This window comes from Pseudophryne corroboree, chromosome 2 (genome assembly GCF_028390025.1).
Source record: "Pseudophryne corroboree isolate aPseCor3 chromosome 2, aPseCor3.hap2, whole genome shotgun sequence".
NCBI lineage: Eukaryota > Metazoa > Chordata > Amphibia > Anura > Myobatrachidae > Pseudophryne > Pseudophryne corroboree.
The window spans coordinates 7109363-7130901 of NC_086445.1; the positions used below are offsets into that span (position 1 = coordinate 7109363).

The following is a 21539-nucleotide window of genomic DNA, read 5'->3' on the forward strand; positions in this document are numbered from 1 at the left end:
TGTTGAGATATCAGAGTCAGGATCTGTTTCCTTCTCATCTGACTGACTGGAGTGCTTTGCTAGGACCTGGTCACTATTGACCTTACTCGAGGCTGAGACTCTCTGAACCCCACCCGGGGCTGAGACTTTCTGAACCCCACCCGGGGCAGTGACTTTCTGAACCCCACCCGGGGCAGTGACTTTCTGAACCCCACCCGGGGCAGTGACTTTCTGAACCTCACCCGGGGCAGAGGCCTCCGGGAACCCCGCTGGGGCAGTGGCCTCCGGGAACCCCGCTGGGACAGTGGCGTCCGGGAACCCCGCTGGGACAGTGGCCTCCGAGAACCCCGCTGGGGCAGTGGCCTCCGAGAACCCCGCTGGGGCCAGCACCTCGGATTCTTTTACTGGGACCGGGCCGTTGGCCTCCCTGACTGGGATCGGGCCATCGGCCTCCCTCTCTGAGTCGATAATTATCGAAAGTTCTCCCGGGACTATGACTTCCGGGACTTTTGCTGAAGCAATAACGTTCAGATCCTCCACTAATGCTATGCTTCTTAAGTTCTTTCCTGGGGAAGCGACTTCTAGACCCTTCTTTGGGGCTGCGTCTCTCGAGACCCCACTTGGGGATATTACTTCAAAGATCCCTTCTGGGGTTTTGCTTCTCGAGTTCCCCTCAAGAACTATGGTTTTAGAGACCCTTTCTAGGGTTGCGCTTTTCAAGTCCCTACCTGGGGTAACAGCTTCTGAGACCCCTTCCGATATGGACACCTGAACTATAATATTTGATGTCCCTCTATAAGCTAGGGCATCAGGTACCGCTCCAGCACTCTGGGCATCGGGTACCGCTCCAGCACTCTGGGCATCGGGTACCGCTCCAGCACTCTGGGCATCGGGTACCGCTCCAGCACTCTGGGCATCGGGTACCGCTCCAGCACTCTGGGCATCGGGTACCGCTCCAGCACTCTGGGCATCGGGTACCGCTCCAGCACTCTGGGCATCGGGTACCGCTCCAGCACTCTGGGCATCGGGCACCGCTCCAGGACCCTGGGCATCGGGCACCACTCCAGGACCCTGGGCATCGGGCACCACTCCAGGACCCTGGGCTACGGGCACCACTCCAGGACCCTGGGCTACGGGCACCACTCCAGGACCCTGGGCTACGGGCACCACTCCAGGACCCTGGGCATCGGGCACCACTCCAGGACCCTGGGCATCGGGCACCACTCCAGGAACCTGGGCATCGGGCACCACTCCAGGAACCTGGGCATCGGGCACCACTCCAGGAACCTGGGCATCAGGCACCACTCCAGGAACCTGGGCATCAGGCATCACTCCAGGGACTTGCAACTCCGCTTCCACAGGAACCTCAAGAGAGGAGAGAAACATTCTCTTTTGATTCCTGAATCTATAATGGGGCTCCCTTGCCCAAGGACCCCAATTATAGGACAGAGAGCTTTTTTGTGTGGGTTGTGTGACAAGTGCCTCTGCCACAGTAGAGACAGGAGTAGGTCTTGTATCATGACTCAACTTGGCCAGAGGGCAAGACTCGTCACCACACTTTGGCTTGCGCAACTCACAGGTCTGCAGATAATGGCCTAAACCCCCACAATATAGGCATAAGTTTAAGTTTCTGCGACGCAGACGCTCCTCTTCTGAGAGCCTGGGCCGCAGAAAACTTTTAAACCTTTTCTCTTCAATTAGACCAGAGGATTCTCTTGTCACCATACTGTGAGCAAGAGTCTCTTTAGAGATAGATGTACTCTCAACGACTTCTGGCAAAATGAGCAAGATTTTAGTCAGAAGGTTTTGCAGTTGCTTTAGGGATTGCTGCAAAACTTCTAGTCGCTCTGGTCTCAAAGCACTGAATACAGAGTTCAGAGCTGCGAGAGATGCCTGCAGGGCTTGCATAGTAGACATAGGAGGATTTAAAACTAGACGAGACAAGACAAGACAAGGCAAGACAAGGCAAGGCAAGACAAGGCAAGGCAAGACTAAATTTTGCTAAACAAAACAAGACTTTTTTTTTTTTTTTTTAAACACCGGACTGGATTCTAAACACCGGACTGGATTCTAAACACCGGACTGGATTCTAAACACCGGACTGGATTCAAAACACCGGACTGGATTCTAGACTAGACACTGGACTGGGCCAAAAAAGAAAAAAAAGTTTTATTTCTTTTTTGTGGTATGGCTGGTGATAATGTTAGGTTCCTGGTGCTCAGAACAAGGGAGATGTTATGAAGCGAGTCCAGAGCACCAGGACGTAATGCTGGGAAAGGGGAATGGAAAGGGAATAGCCCCTGGCGCCCTAACTCCGTTGTCTCGCCCGTGTGGTCAGAAATCCCCTGCGAGACTATGGTTGCTTGAGCCCATGGCAGCCGCGTTTGAAGGGCGGATTATGTCTGCCCAACTCCGATGCCCCCTCATGTCTTAATGGGAGACAAAGGGAAATCCGAGACAGGGTGATAACAAGGGGCCCTCTGACTAAACAACCAGGCCAGGGGCTACAAGCTAACTGACTAAACCTGAGGTATGTGCGGTAACCCGCCAGGGAAAAGGACAACCAAAATCCACTAGTCCGTACTCCTACCCAGCACCGCTGGATACCAGAGTGGATCTGTGGGAGCGGAATCCTCCGCAAAAGCTCCGGAACACAAATAATAAAAGATAAATAATTAAGCGGCCCAAGCCGCAACACACGGCTACGCCGTGACTCACGAACACCACTGGATGTTCAAAGGTGCTCAGTCAGGACTCCAGGAACAGATGACGACTTCCGAGTACAGGACAACTGAGAACAGGAACGACCGGATACAGCAGGACTGGAAACACTTTCAGCAAACAGATTCAGCATTCAGGAAGCTCAGGAACTAGCAGGAACCAAGCTCAGAACTCAAGCAGACTGAAAACCCAGAAATATCACCAGCATCTGCGAACTGCAATCAGCCAGCATATAACAGAGAGGCCTAATTAATAATCCAGTGCAGCTGGCCTATTGCAGGACTCCAAGCTGACAAGATGCAATTAGCAGCCAGATGAGGCTGAACACATGGGAACAAGCTGCAATTGCACAGACTCACCAGCGGTAGCAGACAAGAGTAATCTAAAACAGAGCAATGGGAAATCCTGGCATGCAAGACAACTAAATAAACATAAAATAGAAATGAACCACTACCTGTGGTTCATAACACTCTCCTCCTGCCGTTACTGCTCCGATCACCCTCCTTCTCTCCTCCTGCTGTTACTGCTCCGATCACTCTCCTTCTCTCCTCCTGCCGTTACTGCTCCGATCACCCTCTTTCTCTCCTCCTGCTGTTACTGCTCCGATCACTCTTCTTCTCTCCTCCTGCCGTTACTGCTCCGATCACCCTCTTTCTCTCCTCCTGCTGTTACTGCTCCGATCACTCTTCTTCTCTCCTCCTGCCGTTACTGCTCCGATCACCCTCTTTCTCTCCTCCTGCTGTTACTGCTCAGATCACCCTCCTTCTCTCCTCCTGCCGTTACTGCTCCGATCACCCTCCTTCTCTCTTCCTGCTGTTACTGCTCCGATCACTCTCCTTCTCTCCTTCTTCTGTTACTGCTCCGATCACCCTCCTTCTCTCCTCCTGCCGTTACTGCTCCGATCACTCTTTCTCGCCTCCTGCCGTTACTGCTCCGATCACCCTCCTTCTCTCCTCCTGCTTTTACTGCTCCGATCACCCTCCTTCTCTCCTCCTGCCTTTACTGCTCCGATCACTCTCCTTCTCTCCTTCTTCTGTTACTGCTCCGATCACCCTCCTTCTCTCCTCCTGCCGTTACTGCTCCGATCACTCTTTCTCGCCTCCTGCCGTTACTGCTCCGATCACCCTCCTTCTCTCCTCCTGCTTTTACTGCTCCGATCACCCTCCTTCTCTCCTCCTGCCGTTACTGCTCCGATCACCCTCCTTCTCTCCTTCTTCTGTTACTGCTCCGATCACCCTCCTTCTCTCCTCCTGCTGTTACTGCTCCGATCACCCTCCTTCTCTCCTCCTGCCGTTACTGCTCCGATCACTCTCCTTCTCGCCTCCTGCTGTTACTGCTCCGATCACCCTCCTTCTCTCCTCCTGTCGTTACTGCTCCGATCACCCTCCTTCTCTCCTCCTGCCGTTACTGCTCCGATCACCCTCCTTCTCTCCTCCTGCCGTTACTGCTCCGATCACCCTCCTTCTCTCCTCCTGCCGTTACTGCTCCGTTCACCCTCCTTCTCTCCTCCTGCCGGTACTGCTCCGATCACCCTCCTTCTCTCCTCCTGCTGTTACTGCTCTGATCACCCTCCTTCTCTCCTCCTTCTGTTACTGCTCCGATCACCCTCCTTCTCTCCTCCTTCTGTAACTGCTCCGATCACCCTTCTTCTCTCCTCCTGTCGTTATTGCTCCGATCACCCTCCTTCTCTCCTCCTGCCGTTACTGCTCCGATCACCCTCTTTCTCTCCTCCTGCTGTTACTGCTCCAATCACCCTCCTTCTCTCCTCCTGCTGTTACTGCTCCGATCACCCTCTTTCTCTCCTCCTGCTGTTACTGCTCCAATCACCCTCCTTCTCTCCTCCTGCTGTTATTGCTCCGATCACCCTCCTTCTCTCCTCCTGCTGTTACTGCTCCGATCACCCTCCTTCTCTCCTCCTGCTGTTACTGCTCCGATCACTCTCCTTCTCTCCTCCTGCCGTTACTGCTCCGATCACCCTCCTTCTCTCCTCCTGCCGTTACTCCTCCGATCACCCTCCTTCTCTCCTCCTGCTGTTACTGCTCCGATCACCCTCCTTCTCTCCTCCTGCTGTTACTGCTCTGATCACCCTCCTTCTCTCCTCCTGCTGTTACTGCTCCGATCACCCTCCTTCTCTCCTCCTGCTGTTACTGCTCCGATCACCCTCCTTCTCTCCTCCTGCCGTTACTGCTCCGATCACCCTCCTTCTCTCGTCCTGTCATTACTGCTCCGATTACCCTCCTTCTCTCCTCCTGCCGTTACTGCTCAGATCACTCTTCTTCTCTCCTCCTGCTGTTACTGCTCCGATCACTCTCCTTCTCTCCTCCTGTCGTTACTGCTCCGATCACCCTCCTTCTCTCCTACTGCTGTTACTGCTCCGATCACCCTCCTTCTGTTACTGCTCCGATCACCCTCCTTCTCTCCTCCTGTTGTTACTGCTCCGATCACCCTCCTTCTCTCCTCCTGCTGTTACTGCTCCGATCACTCTCCTTCTCTCCTCCTGCCTTTACTGCTCCGATCACTCTCCTTCTCTCCTCCTGCCTTTACTGCTCCGATCACCCTCCTTCTCTCCTCCTGTCGTTACTGCTCCGATCACCCTCCTTCTCTCCTCCTGCCATTACTGCTCCGATCACTTTCCTTCTCTCCTCCTGCCGTTACTGCTCCGATTACCCTCCTTCTCTCCTCCTGTCGTTACTGCTCCGATCACCCTCCTTCTCTCCTCCTGCCGTTACTGCTCCGATCACTCTCCTTCTCTCCTCCTGCCGTTACTGCTCCGATCACTCTCCTTCTCTCCTCCTGCCGTTACTGCTCCGATCACTCTCCTTCTCTCCTCCTGCCGTTACTGCTCCGATCACTCTCCTTCTCTCCTCCTGCCTTTACTGCTCCGATCACCCTCCTTCTCTCCTCCTGTCGTTACTGCTCCGATCACCCTCCTTCTCTCCTCCTGCCATTACTGCTCCGATCACTTTCCTTCTCTCCTCCTGCCGTTACTGCTCCGATTACCCTCCTTCTCTCCTCCTGTCGTTACTGCTCTGATCACCGTCCTTCTCTCCTCCTGCCGTTACTGCTCCGATCACCCTCCTTCTCTCCTCCTGCCGTTACTGCTCCGATCACTCTCCTTCTCTCCTCCTGCCTTTACTGCTCCGATCACCCTCCTTCTCTCCTCCTGTCGTTACTGCTCCGATCACCCTCCTTCTCTCCTCCTGCCATTACTGCTCCGATCACTTTCCTTCTCTCCTCCTGCCGTTACTGCTCCGATTACCCTCCTTCTCTCCTCCTGTCGTTACTGCTCTGATCACCGTCCTTCTCTCCTCCTGCCGTTACTGCTCCGATCACCCTCCTTCTCTCCTCCTGCCGTTACTGCTCCGATCACTCTCCTTCTCTCCTCCTGCCGTTACTGCTCCGATCACCCTCCTTCTCTCCTCCTGCTATTACTGCTGTGATCACCCTCCTTCTTTCCTCCTGCCGTTACTGCTCCGATCACCCTCCTTCTCTCCTCCTGCCGTTACTGCTCCGATCACCCTCCTTCTCTCCTCCTGCCGTTACTGCTCCGATCACTCTCCTTCTCTCCTCCTGTCGTTACTGCTCCGATCACCCTCCTTCTCTCCTCCTGCCGTTACTGCTCCGATCACTCTCCTTCTCTCCTCCTGCTGTTACTGCTCCGATCACTCTCCTTCTATCCTCCTGCTGTTACTGCTCCAATCACCCTCCTTCTCTCCTCCTGCCATTACTGCTCCGATCACGCTCCTTCTCTCCTCCTGCCATTACTGCTCCGATCACCCTCCTTCTCTCCTCCTGCTGTTACTGCTCCGATCACCCTCCTTCTCTCCTCCTGCCATTACTGCTCCGATCACCCTCCTTCTCTCCTCCTGCTGTTACTGCTCCGATCACCCTCCTTCTCTCCTCCTGCCGTTACTGCTCTGATAACCCTCCTTCTCTCCTCCTGCTGTTACTTCTCCGATCACCCTCCTTCTCTCCTCCTGCCGTTACTGCTCCGATCACCCTCCTTCTCTCCTCCTGCCGTTACTGCTCCGATCACCCTCCTTCTCTCCTCCTGCCGTTTCTGCTCCGATCACCCTCCTTCTCTCCTCCTGCCGTTACTGCTCCGATCACCCTCCTTCTCTCCTCCTTCTGTTACTGCTCCGATCACCCTCCTTCTCTCCTCCTGCCGTTACTGCTACGATTACCCTCTTTCTCTACTCCTTCTGTTACTGCTCCGATCACCCTCCTTCTCTCCTCCTGCAGTTACTGCTACGATCACCCTCTTTCTCTCCTCCTTCTGTTACTGCTCCGATCACCCTCTTTCTCTCCTCCTGCTGTTAATGCTCCGATCACCCTCCTTCTCTCCTCCTGCCGTTACTGCTCCGATCAAGATCCTTCTCTCCTCCTGCCGTTACTGCTCCGATCACCCTCCTTCTCTCCTCCTGTCGTTACTGCTTCGATTACCCTCCTTCTCTCCTCCTGCCGTTACTGCTCCGATCACTCTCCTTCTCTCCTCCTGCTGTTACTGCTCCAATCACCCTCCTTCTCTCCTCCTGCTGTTACTCCTCCGATCACTCTCCTTCTCTCCTCCTGCTGTTACTGCTCCGATCACCCTCCTTCTCTCCTCCTGCCGTTACTGCTCCGATCACCCTCCTTCTCTACTCCTGTCATTACTGCTCCGATCAACCTCCTTCTCTCCTCCTGCTGTTACTCCTCCGATCACCCTCCTTCTCTCCTCCTGCCGTTACTGCTCCGATCACTCTCCTTCTCTCCTCCTGCCGTTACTGCTCCGATCACCCTCCTTCTCTCCTCCTGTCGTTACTGCTCCGATCACCCTCCTTCTCTCCTTCTTCTGTTACTGCTCCGATCACCCTCCTTCTCTCCTCCTGCTGTTACTGCTCCGATCACCCTCCTTCTCTCCTCCTGCCGTTACTGCTCCGATCACTCTCCTTCTCGCCTCCTGCTGTTACTGCTCCGATCACCCTCCTTCTCTCCTCCTGTCGTTACTGCTCCGATCACCCTCCTTCTCTCCTCCTGCCGTTACTGCTCCGATCACCCTCCTTCTCTCCTCCTGCCGTTACTGCTCCGATCACCCTCCTTCTCTCCTCCTGCCGTTACTGCTCCGTTCACCCTCCTTCTCTCCTCCTGCCGTTACTGCTCTGATCACCCTCCTTCTCTCCTCCTGCCGTTACTGCTCTGATCACTCTCCTTCTCTCCTCCTGCCGTTACTGCTCCGATCACCCTCCTTCTCTCCTCCTGCCGTTACTGCTCCGATCACCCTCCTTCTCTCCCCATCCCATTTAGGGCAGTGGTCAGTCTGCCTGTTACTCAGCTTGCAGTGAGTTCTGTAATCATATGTCCTCTTGTTCCACAGGTACAGGACATTGTCCGCATGGGATCTCTGCTGACCATCCTTCGGGAAGAGAGAGTGGTAGACCAAGGAATGGACGTGGCCATTCTTCAAGCATTGCTGAAAGGTCAGAGGGTGGGATGGGCTTGTTGATGATATTCTGGGAGATTACCAACATACTGTAGTAACTCTCAGGAGCCTTGTGCAGGTGCAGCAGTCATTGTCCATCTTCCTGAAGATCTGCGCATGCGCTGTACATAGACTACATTGCAGCAGCGGGCTAGGGGGGGCACTCATAGACAGGAGATAGGGTTCTGATATGTATTAGATGGTGATGTTCATTCCTGGGAGATTGTCCAGTGTGTGCTGTTAGACATATCCCGATATGATGGATGACATGGTGTAGGCTGGGGAAGGCAGTGCTATTGCAGAGCTGTGTGTCAGCGAATGATTGGACTTTAGCATTGAGGTAATGATTATGGTAACTGACTGCTGATCATTGTCTGGCAGCGTCTCACAGCTCTGATCATAGTGGACAGGAGAATTGGGACCATCAGCTAAAACTCGCTGTGTCCTGGAATCGGACGGATATTGCAGAGAAGGAGATTTTTACTGAAGATTGGACTTGGAAGGTAAGACCTCCATATAACTCTCACACCTGGCCTTACCTGTCATGTTTGTTGTCACCCTTATATTGTACCTCAGTCTTCTCTTTGGCTTCCATATTGATAATTTCCCCTGGCCTTTTAATATTTATTGTCACCCCATCTTGTGTTTCTTTCCCATGTCCCATGACTAGTAGGCTTTAAATAAGAATACAGAATACCACATGTGTTATATCGTTTTCACCCATTAATGGTGACAATGGACCTTACAAAGAATTAAGGTTCAAAAAAGGGTTGAGATTGCCTAAAGGATAAAAAAAAAGGGGCAGACAAGATGGGCCAAGTGTTTCTTATCTGTCGTCAAATTCTATGTTTCTATGACCTTTAAGGTTACTATTAAATAGACCTAATTGTTATCAGAGTGAACACTGGGGATCATTCCGAGTTGTTCGTTCGTTGTCGATTTTCGCTATATTGCAATTAGTCGCTTACTGCGCATGCGCAAGGTTTGCAGAGCGCATGCGCTTAGTTATTTTACACAAAAGTTTGGTATTTTACTCACGGCATTACGAGGTTTTTTCATCGTTCTGCTGATCGGAGTGTGATTGACAGGAAGTGGGTGTTTCTGGGCGGAAACTGGCCGTTTTCTGGGAGTGTGCGAAAAAACGCTGGGAAAAATGCTGGGAAAAACGCGGGAGTGGCTGAAGAAACGGGGGAGTGTCTGGGTGAACGCTGGGCGTGTTTGTGACGTCAAACCAGGAATGAAACTGACTGAACTGATCGCAGTGTAGGAGTAAGTCTGGAGCTACTCAGAAACTGCTTAGAAATTTATATTCGCAATTCTGCTAATCTTTCGTTCGCAATTCTGCTAAGCTAAGATACACTCCCAGAGGGCGGCGGCTTAGCGTGTGCAATGCTGCTAAAAGCAGCTAGCGAGCGAACAACTCGGAATGAGGGCCCATGAGTATTGCCCAGAACACCAGAACTGAGCATAGAGAACCCAAGTATCTGAGAGATCTTTATTCAGACTGTTGTGTTTATTCAGAGTCTATTCTATTAGGCGTGTAAAGCCCCAAGTTACTTACAGTGTCTCTCTACTTACCTCTGCTAGTAGAGTATCTATAGAGAACCAATGTAGGTCTCCGTGTCCCCCACAACCACTGAGCGGTAACTGCAACTAAACCTCAAGACAGAAATTCCTCCAGGGTTACATTTCCAGTAGAGGCACCTACATTTCTATATAATAACGGCGTATCTACTATATTATCCCTCTGTATCTTCTCCCATCATGACATTGTTACTCCCTACTGCCATACCCCAATTATTAATGCTGCATGGAAATGAAGAGAGACAGCGTTGTATTTCCACTTTCCATACATTTATTATTACAATGGAATGGTTACAAATAAGTACAGATGTAGACTAGCAATAAGAGGTGTCTATCATTGGGTATCTGAGCTGCAGTCTCCCAGCTATGGGGCTGAATGTCAGAGCTTCCGAGTCCCGGAGGTGCCGGACTTTCTGCGAGTCTGCCCAGGTTGGTTTCGCCATGTAAATGATTGCTGCTTTCATAAATGTCAGACTCGCAGAAAGTCCCGCGCCTCCGGCAGCTCGCAGGCTCGTACGTTCAGCCCTTGGCCTCTTTCTGGCCCTCGGGACAAGGGTTGGTTTCACTTCAGGTGCACCAGGACACAGGGAGAAATGCCCTCAGGTCTTGTCCTCACTCTGGCACAGTCCAGGTAAGTTGTATCTTATGTTATGTGTTTCATCTTATGGCATTCTATCAGGAGGCTGAGATGTACTAACCGTGAATATGCGTCCAAAACTGACAAAATGACAAAATACTTTTTTAGGAGTTCTGACCACATTTCCCATATCTACTAAGCTCCAGAATGTATCCAGAGATGAGCGGGTTCGGTTCCTCAGGATCCGAACCCCCCCGAACTTCACCTATTTTACACGGTTCCGAGGCAGCCTCGGATCCTCCCACCTTGCTCGGTTAACCAGAACGCGCCCAAACGTCATCATCCCGCTGTCGGATTCTCGCGAGATTCGTATTCTATATAAGGAGACGCGCGTCGCCGCCATTTTCACTCGTGCATTGGAGATTGAACGGAGAGGACGTGGCTGCGTTCTCTCCCTGAAAAGCTCCGTAATCTGTGCTCAGTGTGCTGCAAATATCTAATCGGTGTGCTGCATTGTGGGGACTGGGGACCACCAGTATATAATATATACTTTTCTATAGCTTCTATACTGCTTGTCAGGACACATGGTCACAGTTACTGATATATACAGTAATATATATATACTCTGTACTGATATATACAGTAATATATATACTTTTCTATAGCTTCTATACTGCTTGTCAGGACACGTGTCACAGTTACACCGCTCTGTACTGATATATACAATAATATATATACTGTTCTATAGCTTCTATACTGCTTGTCAGGACACATGTGTCACAGTTACACCGCTCTGTACTGATATATACAGTAATATATATACTTTTCAATAACTTCTATACTGCTTGTCAGGACACATGTGTCACAGTTACACCGCTCTGTATTGATATAGAGTAATATTATATATACTTTTCTATAGCTTCTATACTGCTTGTCAGGACACATGTGTCACAGTTACACCGCTCTGTACTGATATATACAGTCATATATATACTGTTCTATAGCTTCTATACTGCTTGTCAGGACACATGTGTCATAGTTACACCGCTCTGTACTGATATATACAATAATATATATACTTCTCTATAGCTTCTATATTGCTTGTCAGGACACATGGGTCACAGTTACACCGCTCTGTACTGATATATATATATATACAATAATATATATACTTTTCTATAGCTTCTATACTGCTTGTCAGGACACATGGGTCACAGTTACACCGCTCTGTACTGATATATACAATAATATATATACTTCTCTATAGCTTCTATATTGCTTGTCAGGACACATGGGTCACAGTTACACCGCTCTGTACTGATATATATATATACAATAATATATATACTTTTCTATAGCTTCTATACTGTTTGTCAGGACACATGTGTCACAGTTACACCGCTCTGTACTGATATATACAATAATATATATACTTCTCTATAGCTTCTATATTGCTTGTCAGGACACATGGGTCACAGTTACACCGCTCTGTACTGATATATACAGTAATATTATATATACTTTTCTATAGCTTCTATACTGCTTGTCAGGACACATGTGTCACAGTTACACTGCTCTGTACTGATATATATACAATAATATATATACTTTTCTATAACTTCTTTACTGCTTGTCAGGACACACGTGTCACAGTTACACCGCTCTGTACTGATATACAGTAATATTATATATACTTTTCTATAGCTTCTATACTGCTTGTCAGGACACATGTGTCACAGTTACACTGCTCTGTACTGATATATACTATAATATATATACTGTTCTATAGCTTCTTTACTGCTTGTCAGGACACATGTGTCACAGTTACACCGCTCTGTACTGATATATACAGTAATATATATACTTTTCTATAGCTTCTATACTGCTTGTCAGGACACATGGTCACAGTTACACTGCTCTGTACTGATATACAGTAATATTATATATACTTTTCTATAGCTTCTATACTGCTTGTCAGGACATATGGTCACAGTTACACCGCTCTGTACTGATATATACAATAATATATATACTGTTCTATAGCTTCTATACTGCTTGTCAGGACACATGGGTCACAGTTACACCGCTCTGTACTGATATATACAATAATATATATACTTTTCTATAGCTTCTTTACTGCTTGTCAGGACATATGGTCACAGTTACACCGCTCTGTACTGATATATACAATAATATATATACTTTTCTATAGCTTCTATACTGCTTGTCAGGACACATGGGTCACAGTTACACCGCTCTGTACTGATATATACAATAATATATATACTGTTCTATAGCTTCTATACTGCTTGTCAGGACACATGTGTCATAGTTACACCGCTCTGTACTGATATATACAATAATATATATACTTCTCTATAGCTTCTATATTGCTTGTCAGGACACATGGGTCACAGTTACACCGCTCTGTACTGATATATATATATACAATAATATATATACTTTTCTATAGCTTCTTTACTGCTTGTCAGGACACATGTGTCACAGTTACACCGCTCTGTACTGATATATACAATAATATATATATACTTTTCTATAGCTTCTATACTGCTTGTCAGGACACATGGGTCACAGTTACACCACTCTGTACTGATATATACAATAATATATATACTTTTCTATAGCTTCTTTACTGCTTGTCAGGACATATGGTCACAGTTACACCGCTCTGTACTGATATATACAATAATATATATACTTTTCTATAGCTTCTTTACTGCTTGTCAGGACACATGTGTCACAGTTACACCGCTCTGTACTGATATATACAGTCATATATATACTGTTCTATAGCTTCTATACTGCTTGTCAGGACACATGTGTCATAGTTACACCGCTCTGTACTGATATATACAATAATATATATACTTCTCTATAGCTTCTATATTGCTTGTCAGGACACATGGGTCACAGTTACACCGCTCTGTACTGATATATATATATACAATAATATATATACTTTTCTATAGCTTCTATACTGCTTGTCAGGACACATGGGTCACAGTTACACCGCTCTGTACTGATATATACAATAATATATATACTTCTCTATAGCTTCTATATTGCTTGTCAGGACACATGGGTCACAGTTACACCGCTCTGTACTGATATATATATATATACAATAATATATATACTTTTCTATAGCTTCTATACTGTTTGTCAGGACACATGTGTCACAGTTACACCGCTCTGTACTGATATATACAATAATATATATACTTCTCTATAGCTTCTATATTGCTTGTCAGGACACATGGGTCACAGTTACACCGCTCTGTACTGATATATACAGTAATATTATATATACTTTTCTATAGCTTCTATACTGCTTGTCAGGACACATGTGTCACAGTTACACTGCTCTGTACTGATATATACAATAATATATATACTTTTCTACAGCTTCTATACTGCTTGTCAGGACACATGTGTCACAGTTACACCGCTCTGTACTGATATATACAGTAATATTATATATACTTTTCTATAACTTCTTTACTGCTTGTCAGGACACACGTGTCACAGTTACACCGCTCTGTACTGATATACAGTAATATTATATATACTTTTCTATAGCTTCTATACTGCTTGTCAGGACACATGTGTCACAGTTACACTGCTCTGTACTGATATATACTATAATATATATACTGTTCTATAGCTTCTTTACTGCTTGTCAGGACACATGTGTCACAGTTACACCGCTCTGTACTGATATATACAGTAATATATATACTTTTCTATAGCTTCTATACTGCTTGTCAGGACACATGGTCACAGTTACACTGCTCTGTACTGATATATACAATAATATATATACTTTTCTATAGCTTCTATACTGCTTGTCAGGACACATGTGTCACAGTTACACCGCTCTGTACTGATATACAGTAATATTATATATACTTTTCTATAGCTTCTATACTGCTTGTCAGGACATATGGTCACAGTTACACCGCTCTGTACTGATATATACAATAATATATATACTTTTCTATAGCTTCTATACTGCTTGTCAGGACACATGGGTCACAGTTACACCGCTCTGTACTGATATATACAATAATATATATACTTTTCTATAGCTTGTTTACTGCTTGTCAGGACATATGGTCACAGTTACACCGCTCTGTACTGATATATACAATAATATATATACTTTTCTATAGCTTCTATACTGCTTGTCAGGACACATGGGTCACAGTTACACCGCTCTGTACTGATATATACAATAATATATATACTTTTCTATAGCTTCTATACTGCTTGTCAGGACACATGTGTCACAGTTACACCGCTCTGTACTGATATATACAATAATATATATACTTCTCTATAGCTTCTATATTGCTTGTCAGGACACATGGGTCACAGTTACACCGCTCTGTACTGATATATATATATACAATAATATATATACTTTTCTATAGCTTCTTTACTGCTTGTCAGGACACATGTGTCACAGTTACACCGCTCTGTACTGATATATACAATAATATATATACTTTTCTATAGCTTCTATATTGCTTGTCAGGACACATGTGTCACAGTTACACTGCTCTGTACTGATATATACAGTAATAATATATATACTTTTCTATAGCTTCTATACTGCTTGTCAGGACACATGTGTCACAGTTACACCACTCTGTACTGATATATACAATAATATATATACTTTTCTATAGCTTCTATACTGCTTGTCAGGACACATGTGTCACAGTTACACTGCTCTGTACTAATATATACAATAATATTTATACTTTACTATAGCTTCTATACTGCTTGTCAGGACACATGTGTCACAGTTACACCGCTCTGTACTGATATACAGTAATATTATATATACTTTTCTATAGCTTCTTTACTGCTTGTCAGGACACATGTGTCACAGTTACACCGCTCTGTACTGATATATACAGTAATATATATACTTTTCTATAGCCTCTATACTGCTTGTCAGGACATATGGTCACAGTTACACCGCTCTGTACTGATATATACAATAATATATATACTTTTCTATAGCTTCTATACTGCTTGTCAGGACACATGGGTCACAGTTACACCGCTCTGTACTGATATATACAATAATATATATACTTTTCTATAGCTTCTATACTGCTTGTCAGGACACATGTGTCACAGTTACACCGCTCTGTACTGATATATACAATAATATATATACTTCTCTATAGCTTCTATACTGCTTGTCAGGACACATGGGTCACAGTTACACCGCTCTGTACTGATATATACAATAATATATATACTTTTCTATAGCTTCTATACTGCTTGTCAGGACACATGTTTCACAGTTGCACCGCTCTGTACTGATATACAGTAATAATATATATACTTTTCTATAGCTTCTATACTGCTTGTCAGGACACATGTGTCACAGTTACACTGCTCTGTACTGATATATACAGTAATAATATATATACTTTTCTATAACTTCTTTACTGCTTGTCAGGACACACGTGTCACAGTTACACCGCTCTGTACTGATATACAGTAATATTATATATACTTTTCTATAGCTTCTTTACTGCTTGTCAGGACACATGTGTCACAGTTACACTGCTCTGTACTGATATATATACAATAATATATATACTTTTCTATAACTTCTTTACTGCTTGTCAGGACACACGTGTCACAGTTACACCGCTCTGTACTGATATACAGTAATATTATATATACTTTTCTATAGCTTCTATACTGCTTGTCAGGACACATGTGTCACAGTTACACTGCTCTGTACTGATATATACTATAATATATATACTGTTCTATAGCTTCTTTACTGCTTGTCAGGACACATGTGTCACAGTTACACCGCTCTGTACTGATATATACAGTAATATATATACTTTTCTATAGCTTCTATACTGCTTGTCAGGACACATGTGTCACAGTTACACTGCTCTGTACTGATATACAGTAATATTATATATACTTTTCTATAGCTTCTATACTGCTTGTCAGGACATATGGTCACAGTTACACCGCTCTGTACTGATATATACAATAATATATATACTTTTCTATAGCTTCTATACTGCTTGTCAGGACACATGGGTCACAGTTACACCGCTCTGTACTGATATATACAATAATATATATACTTTTCTATAGCTTCTTTACTGCTTGTCAGGACATATGGTCACAGTTACACCGCTCTGTACTGATATATACAATAATATATATACTTTTCTATAGCTTCTATACTGCTTGTCAGGACACATGGGTCACAGTTACACCGCTCTGTACTGATATATACAATAATATATATACTTTTCTATAGCTTCTATACTGCTTGTCAGGACACATGTGTCACAGTTACACCGCTCTGTACTGATATATACAATAATATATATACTTCTCTATAGCTTCTATATTGCTTGTCAGGACACATGGGTCACAGTTACACCGCTCTGTACTGATATATATATATACAATAATATATATACTTTTCTATAGCTTCTATACTGCTTGTCAGGACACATGTGTCACAGTTACACCGCTCTGTACTGATATATACAATAATATATATACTTTTCTATAGCTTCTATATTGCTTGTCAGGACACATGTGTCACAGTTACACCGCTCTGTACTGATATATATATATACAATAATATATATACTTCTCTATAGCTTCTATATTGCTTGTCAGGACACATGGGTCACAGTTACACCGCTCTGTACTGATATATACAGTAATATATATACTTTTCTATAGCTTCTTTACTGCTTGTCAGGACACATGTGTCACAGTTACACCGCTCTGTACTGATATATACAATAATATATATACTTCTCTATAGCTTCTATATTGCTTGTCAGGACACATGGGTCACAGTTACACCGCTCTGTACTGATATATACAGTAATATTATATATACTTTTCTATAGCTTCTATACTGCTTGTCAGGACACATGTGTCACAGTTACACTGCTCTGTACTGATATATATACAATAATATATATACTTTTCTATAACTTCTTTACTGCTTGTCAGGACACACGTGTCACAGTTACACCGCTCTGTACTGATATACAGTAATATTATATATACTTTTCTATAGCTTCTTTACTGCTTGTCAGGACACACGTGTCACAGTTACACTGCTCTGTACTGATATATACAATAATATATATACTGTTCTATAGCTTCTTTACTGCTTGTCAGGACACATGTGTCACAGTTACACCGCTCTGTACTGATATATACAGTAATATATATACTTTTCTATAGCTTCTATACTGCTTGTCAGGACACATGGTCACAGTTACACTGCTCTGTACTGATATACAGTAATATTATATATACTTTTCTATAGCTTCTATACTGCTTGTCAGGACATATGGTCACAGTTACACCGCTCTGTACTGATATACAGTAATATTATATATACTTTTCTATAGCTTCTATACTGCTTGTCAGGACACATGGTCACAGTTACACTGCTCTGTACTGATATACAGTAATATTATATATACTTTTCTATAGCTTCTATACTGCTTGTCAGGACATATGGTCACAGTTACACCGCTCTGTACTGATATACAGTAATATTATATATACTTTTCTATAGCTTCTATACTGCTTGTCAGGACACATGGTCACAGTTACACTGCTCTGTACTGATATACAGTAATATTATATATACTTTTCTATAGCTTCTATACTGCTTGTCAGGACACATGGGTCACAGTTACACCGCTCTGTACTGATATATACAATAATATATATACTTTTCTATAGCTTCTATACTGCTTGTCAGGACACATGTGTCACAGTTACACCGCTCTGTACTGATATATACAATAATATATATACTTTTCTATAGCTTCTATACTGCTTGTCAGGACACATGGGTCACAGTTACACCGCTCTGTACTGATATATACAATAATATATATACTTTTCTATAGCTTCTATACTGCTTGTCAGGACACATGTGTCACAGTTACACCGCTCTGTACTGATATATACAATAATATATACTTTTCTATAGCCTCTATACTGCTTGTCAGGACACATGTGTCACAGTTACACTGCTCTGTACTGATATATACAGTAATAATATATATACTTTACTATAGCTTCTATACTGCTTGTCAGGACACATGTGTCACAGTTACACTGCTCTGTACTGATATACAGTAATAATATATATACTTTTCTATAGCTTCTATACTGCTTGTCAGGACACGTGTCACAGTTACACTGCTCTGTACTGATATACAGTAATAATATATATACTTTTCTATAGCTTCTATACTGCTTGTCAGGACACGTGTCACAGTTACACTGCTCTGTACTGATATATACAGTAATAATATATATACTTTACTATAGCTTCTATACTGCTTGTCAGGACACATGTGTCACAGTTACACCGCTCTGTACTGATATATACAATAATATATACTTTTCTATAGCCTCTATACTGCTTGTCAGGACACGTGTCACAGTTACACCACTCTGTACTGATATATACAGAAATACATATACTTTTCTATAGCTTCTATACTGCTTGTCAGGACACATGTGTCACAGTTACACCACTCTGTACTGATATATACAGTAATATTATATATACTTTTCTATAGCTTCTATACTGCTTGTCAGGACACATGTGTCACAGTTACACCGCTCTGTACTGATATATACAATAATATATATATACTTTTCTATAGCTTCTATACTGCTTGTCAGGACACATGTGTCACAGTTACACCGCTCTGTACTGATATATACAATAATATATATATACTTTTCTATAGCTTCTATACTGCTTGTCAGGACACGTGTCACAGTTACACTGCTCTGTACTGATATACAGTAATAATATATATACTTTTCTATAGCTTCTATACTGCTTGTCAGGACACGTGTCACAGTTACACTGCTCTGTACTGATATATACAGTAATAATATATATACTTTACTATAGCTTCTATACTGCTTGTCAGGACACATGTGTCACAGTTACACCGCTCTGTACTGATATATACAATAATATATACTTTTCTATAGCCTCTATACTGCTTGTCAGGACACGTGTCACAGTTACACCACTCTGTACTGATATATACAGAAATACATATACTTTTCTATAGCTTCTATACTGCTTGTCAGGACACATGTGTCACAGTTACACCACTCTGTACTGATATATACAGTAATATTATATATACTTTTCTATAGCTTCTATACTGCTTGTCAGGACACATGTGTCACAGTTACACCGCTCTGTACTGATATATACAATAATATATATATACTTTTCTATAGCTTCTATACTGCTTGTCAGGACACATGTGTCACAGTTACACCGCTCTGTACTGATACATACAGTAATATATATACTTTTCTATAGCTTCTATACTGCTTGTCAGGACACATGGGTCACAGTTACACCGCTCTGTACTGATATATACAATAATATATATACTTTTCTATAGCTTCTATACTGCTTGTCAGGACACATGTGTCACAGTTACACTGCTCTGTACTGATATATACAATAATATATATATATACTTTTCTATAGCTTCTATACTGCTTGTCAGGACACATGTGTCACAGTTACACCGCTCTGTACTGATATATACAATAATATATATACTTTTCTATAGCCTCTATACTGCTTGTCAGGACACATGTGTCACAGTTACACCGCTCTGTACTGATATACAGTAATATATATACTTTTCTATAGCTTCTATACTGCTTGTCAGGACACATGTGTCACAGTTACACTGCTCTGTACTGATATATACAATAATATATATACTTTTCTATAGCCTCTATACTGCTTGTCAGGACACATGTGTCACAGTTACACTGCTCTGTACTGATATATACAGTAATAATATATATACTTTACTATAGCTTCTATACTGCTTGTCAGGACACATGGGTCACAGTTACACCGCTCTGTACTGATATATACAATAATATATATACTTTTCTATAGCTTCTATACTGCTTGTCAGGACACATGTGTCACAGTTACACCGCTCTGTACTGATATATACAATAATATATACACTTTTCTATAGCTTCTATACTGCTTGTCAGGACACATGTGTCACAGTTACACTGCTCTGTACTGATATATACAATAATATATACTTTTCTATAGCCTCTATACTGCTTGTCAGGACACGTGTCACAGTTACACCACTCTGTACTGATATATACAGTAATACATATACTTTTCTATAGCTTCTATACTGCTTGTCAGGACACATGTGTCACAGTTACACCGCTGTGTACTGATATATACAATAATATATATACTTTTCTATAGCTTCTATACTGCTTGTCAGGACACATGTGTCACAGTTACACCGCTCTGTACTGATATATACAATAATATATATATACTTTTCTATAGCTTCTATACTGCTTGTCAGGACACATGTGTCACAGTTACACCGCTCTGTACTGATACATACAGTAATATATATACTTTTCTATAGCTTCTATACTGCTTGTCAGGACACATGTGTCACAGTTACACCGCTCTGTACTGATATATACAATAATATATATACTTTTCTATAGCTTCTATACTGCTTGTCAGGACACATGTGTCACAGTTACACTGCTCTGTACTGATATATACAATAATATATATATACTTTTCTATAGCTTCTATACTGCTTGTCAGGACACATGTGTCACAGTTACACCGCTCTGTACTGATATATACAATAATATATATACTTTTCTATAGCCTCTATACTGCTTGTCAGGACACATGTGTCACAGTTACACCGCTCTGTACTGACATACAGTAATATTATATATACTTTTCTATAGCTTCTATACTGCTTGTCAGGACACATGGGTCACAGTTACACCGCTCTGTACTGATATATACAATAATATATATACTTTTCTATAGCTTCTATACTGCTTGTCAGGACACATGTGTCACAGTTACACTGCTCTGTACTGATATATACAATAATATATACACTTTTCTATAGCTTCTATACTGCTTGTCAGGACACATGTGTCACAGTTACACCACTCTGTACTGATATACAGTAATATATATACTTTTCTATAGCTTCTATACTGCTTGTCAGGACACATGTGTCACAGTTACACCGCTGTGTACTGATATATACAATAATATATATACTTTTCTATAGCTTCTATACTGCT

At 43.4% G+C, this 21539-nt stretch overlaps 1 protein-coding gene across 1 annotated transcript in view; it reads left to right on the forward strand.

Annotated features, from left to right (window-relative positions):
* Positions 1–21539, forward strand: part of LOC134988793 (transient receptor potential cation channel subfamily M member 2-like) — a 734670-nt gene that overhangs the window by 267243 nt on the left and 445888 nt on the right. Inside the window, exons 10-11 of the mRNA XM_063950575.1 lie at positions 8054–8156; positions 8540–8661. Coding sequence (XP_063806645.1) covers positions 8054–8156; positions 8540–8661 — 225 coding nt within the window. The remainder of the gene's footprint in view (positions 1–8053; positions 8157–8539; positions 8662–21539) is intronic.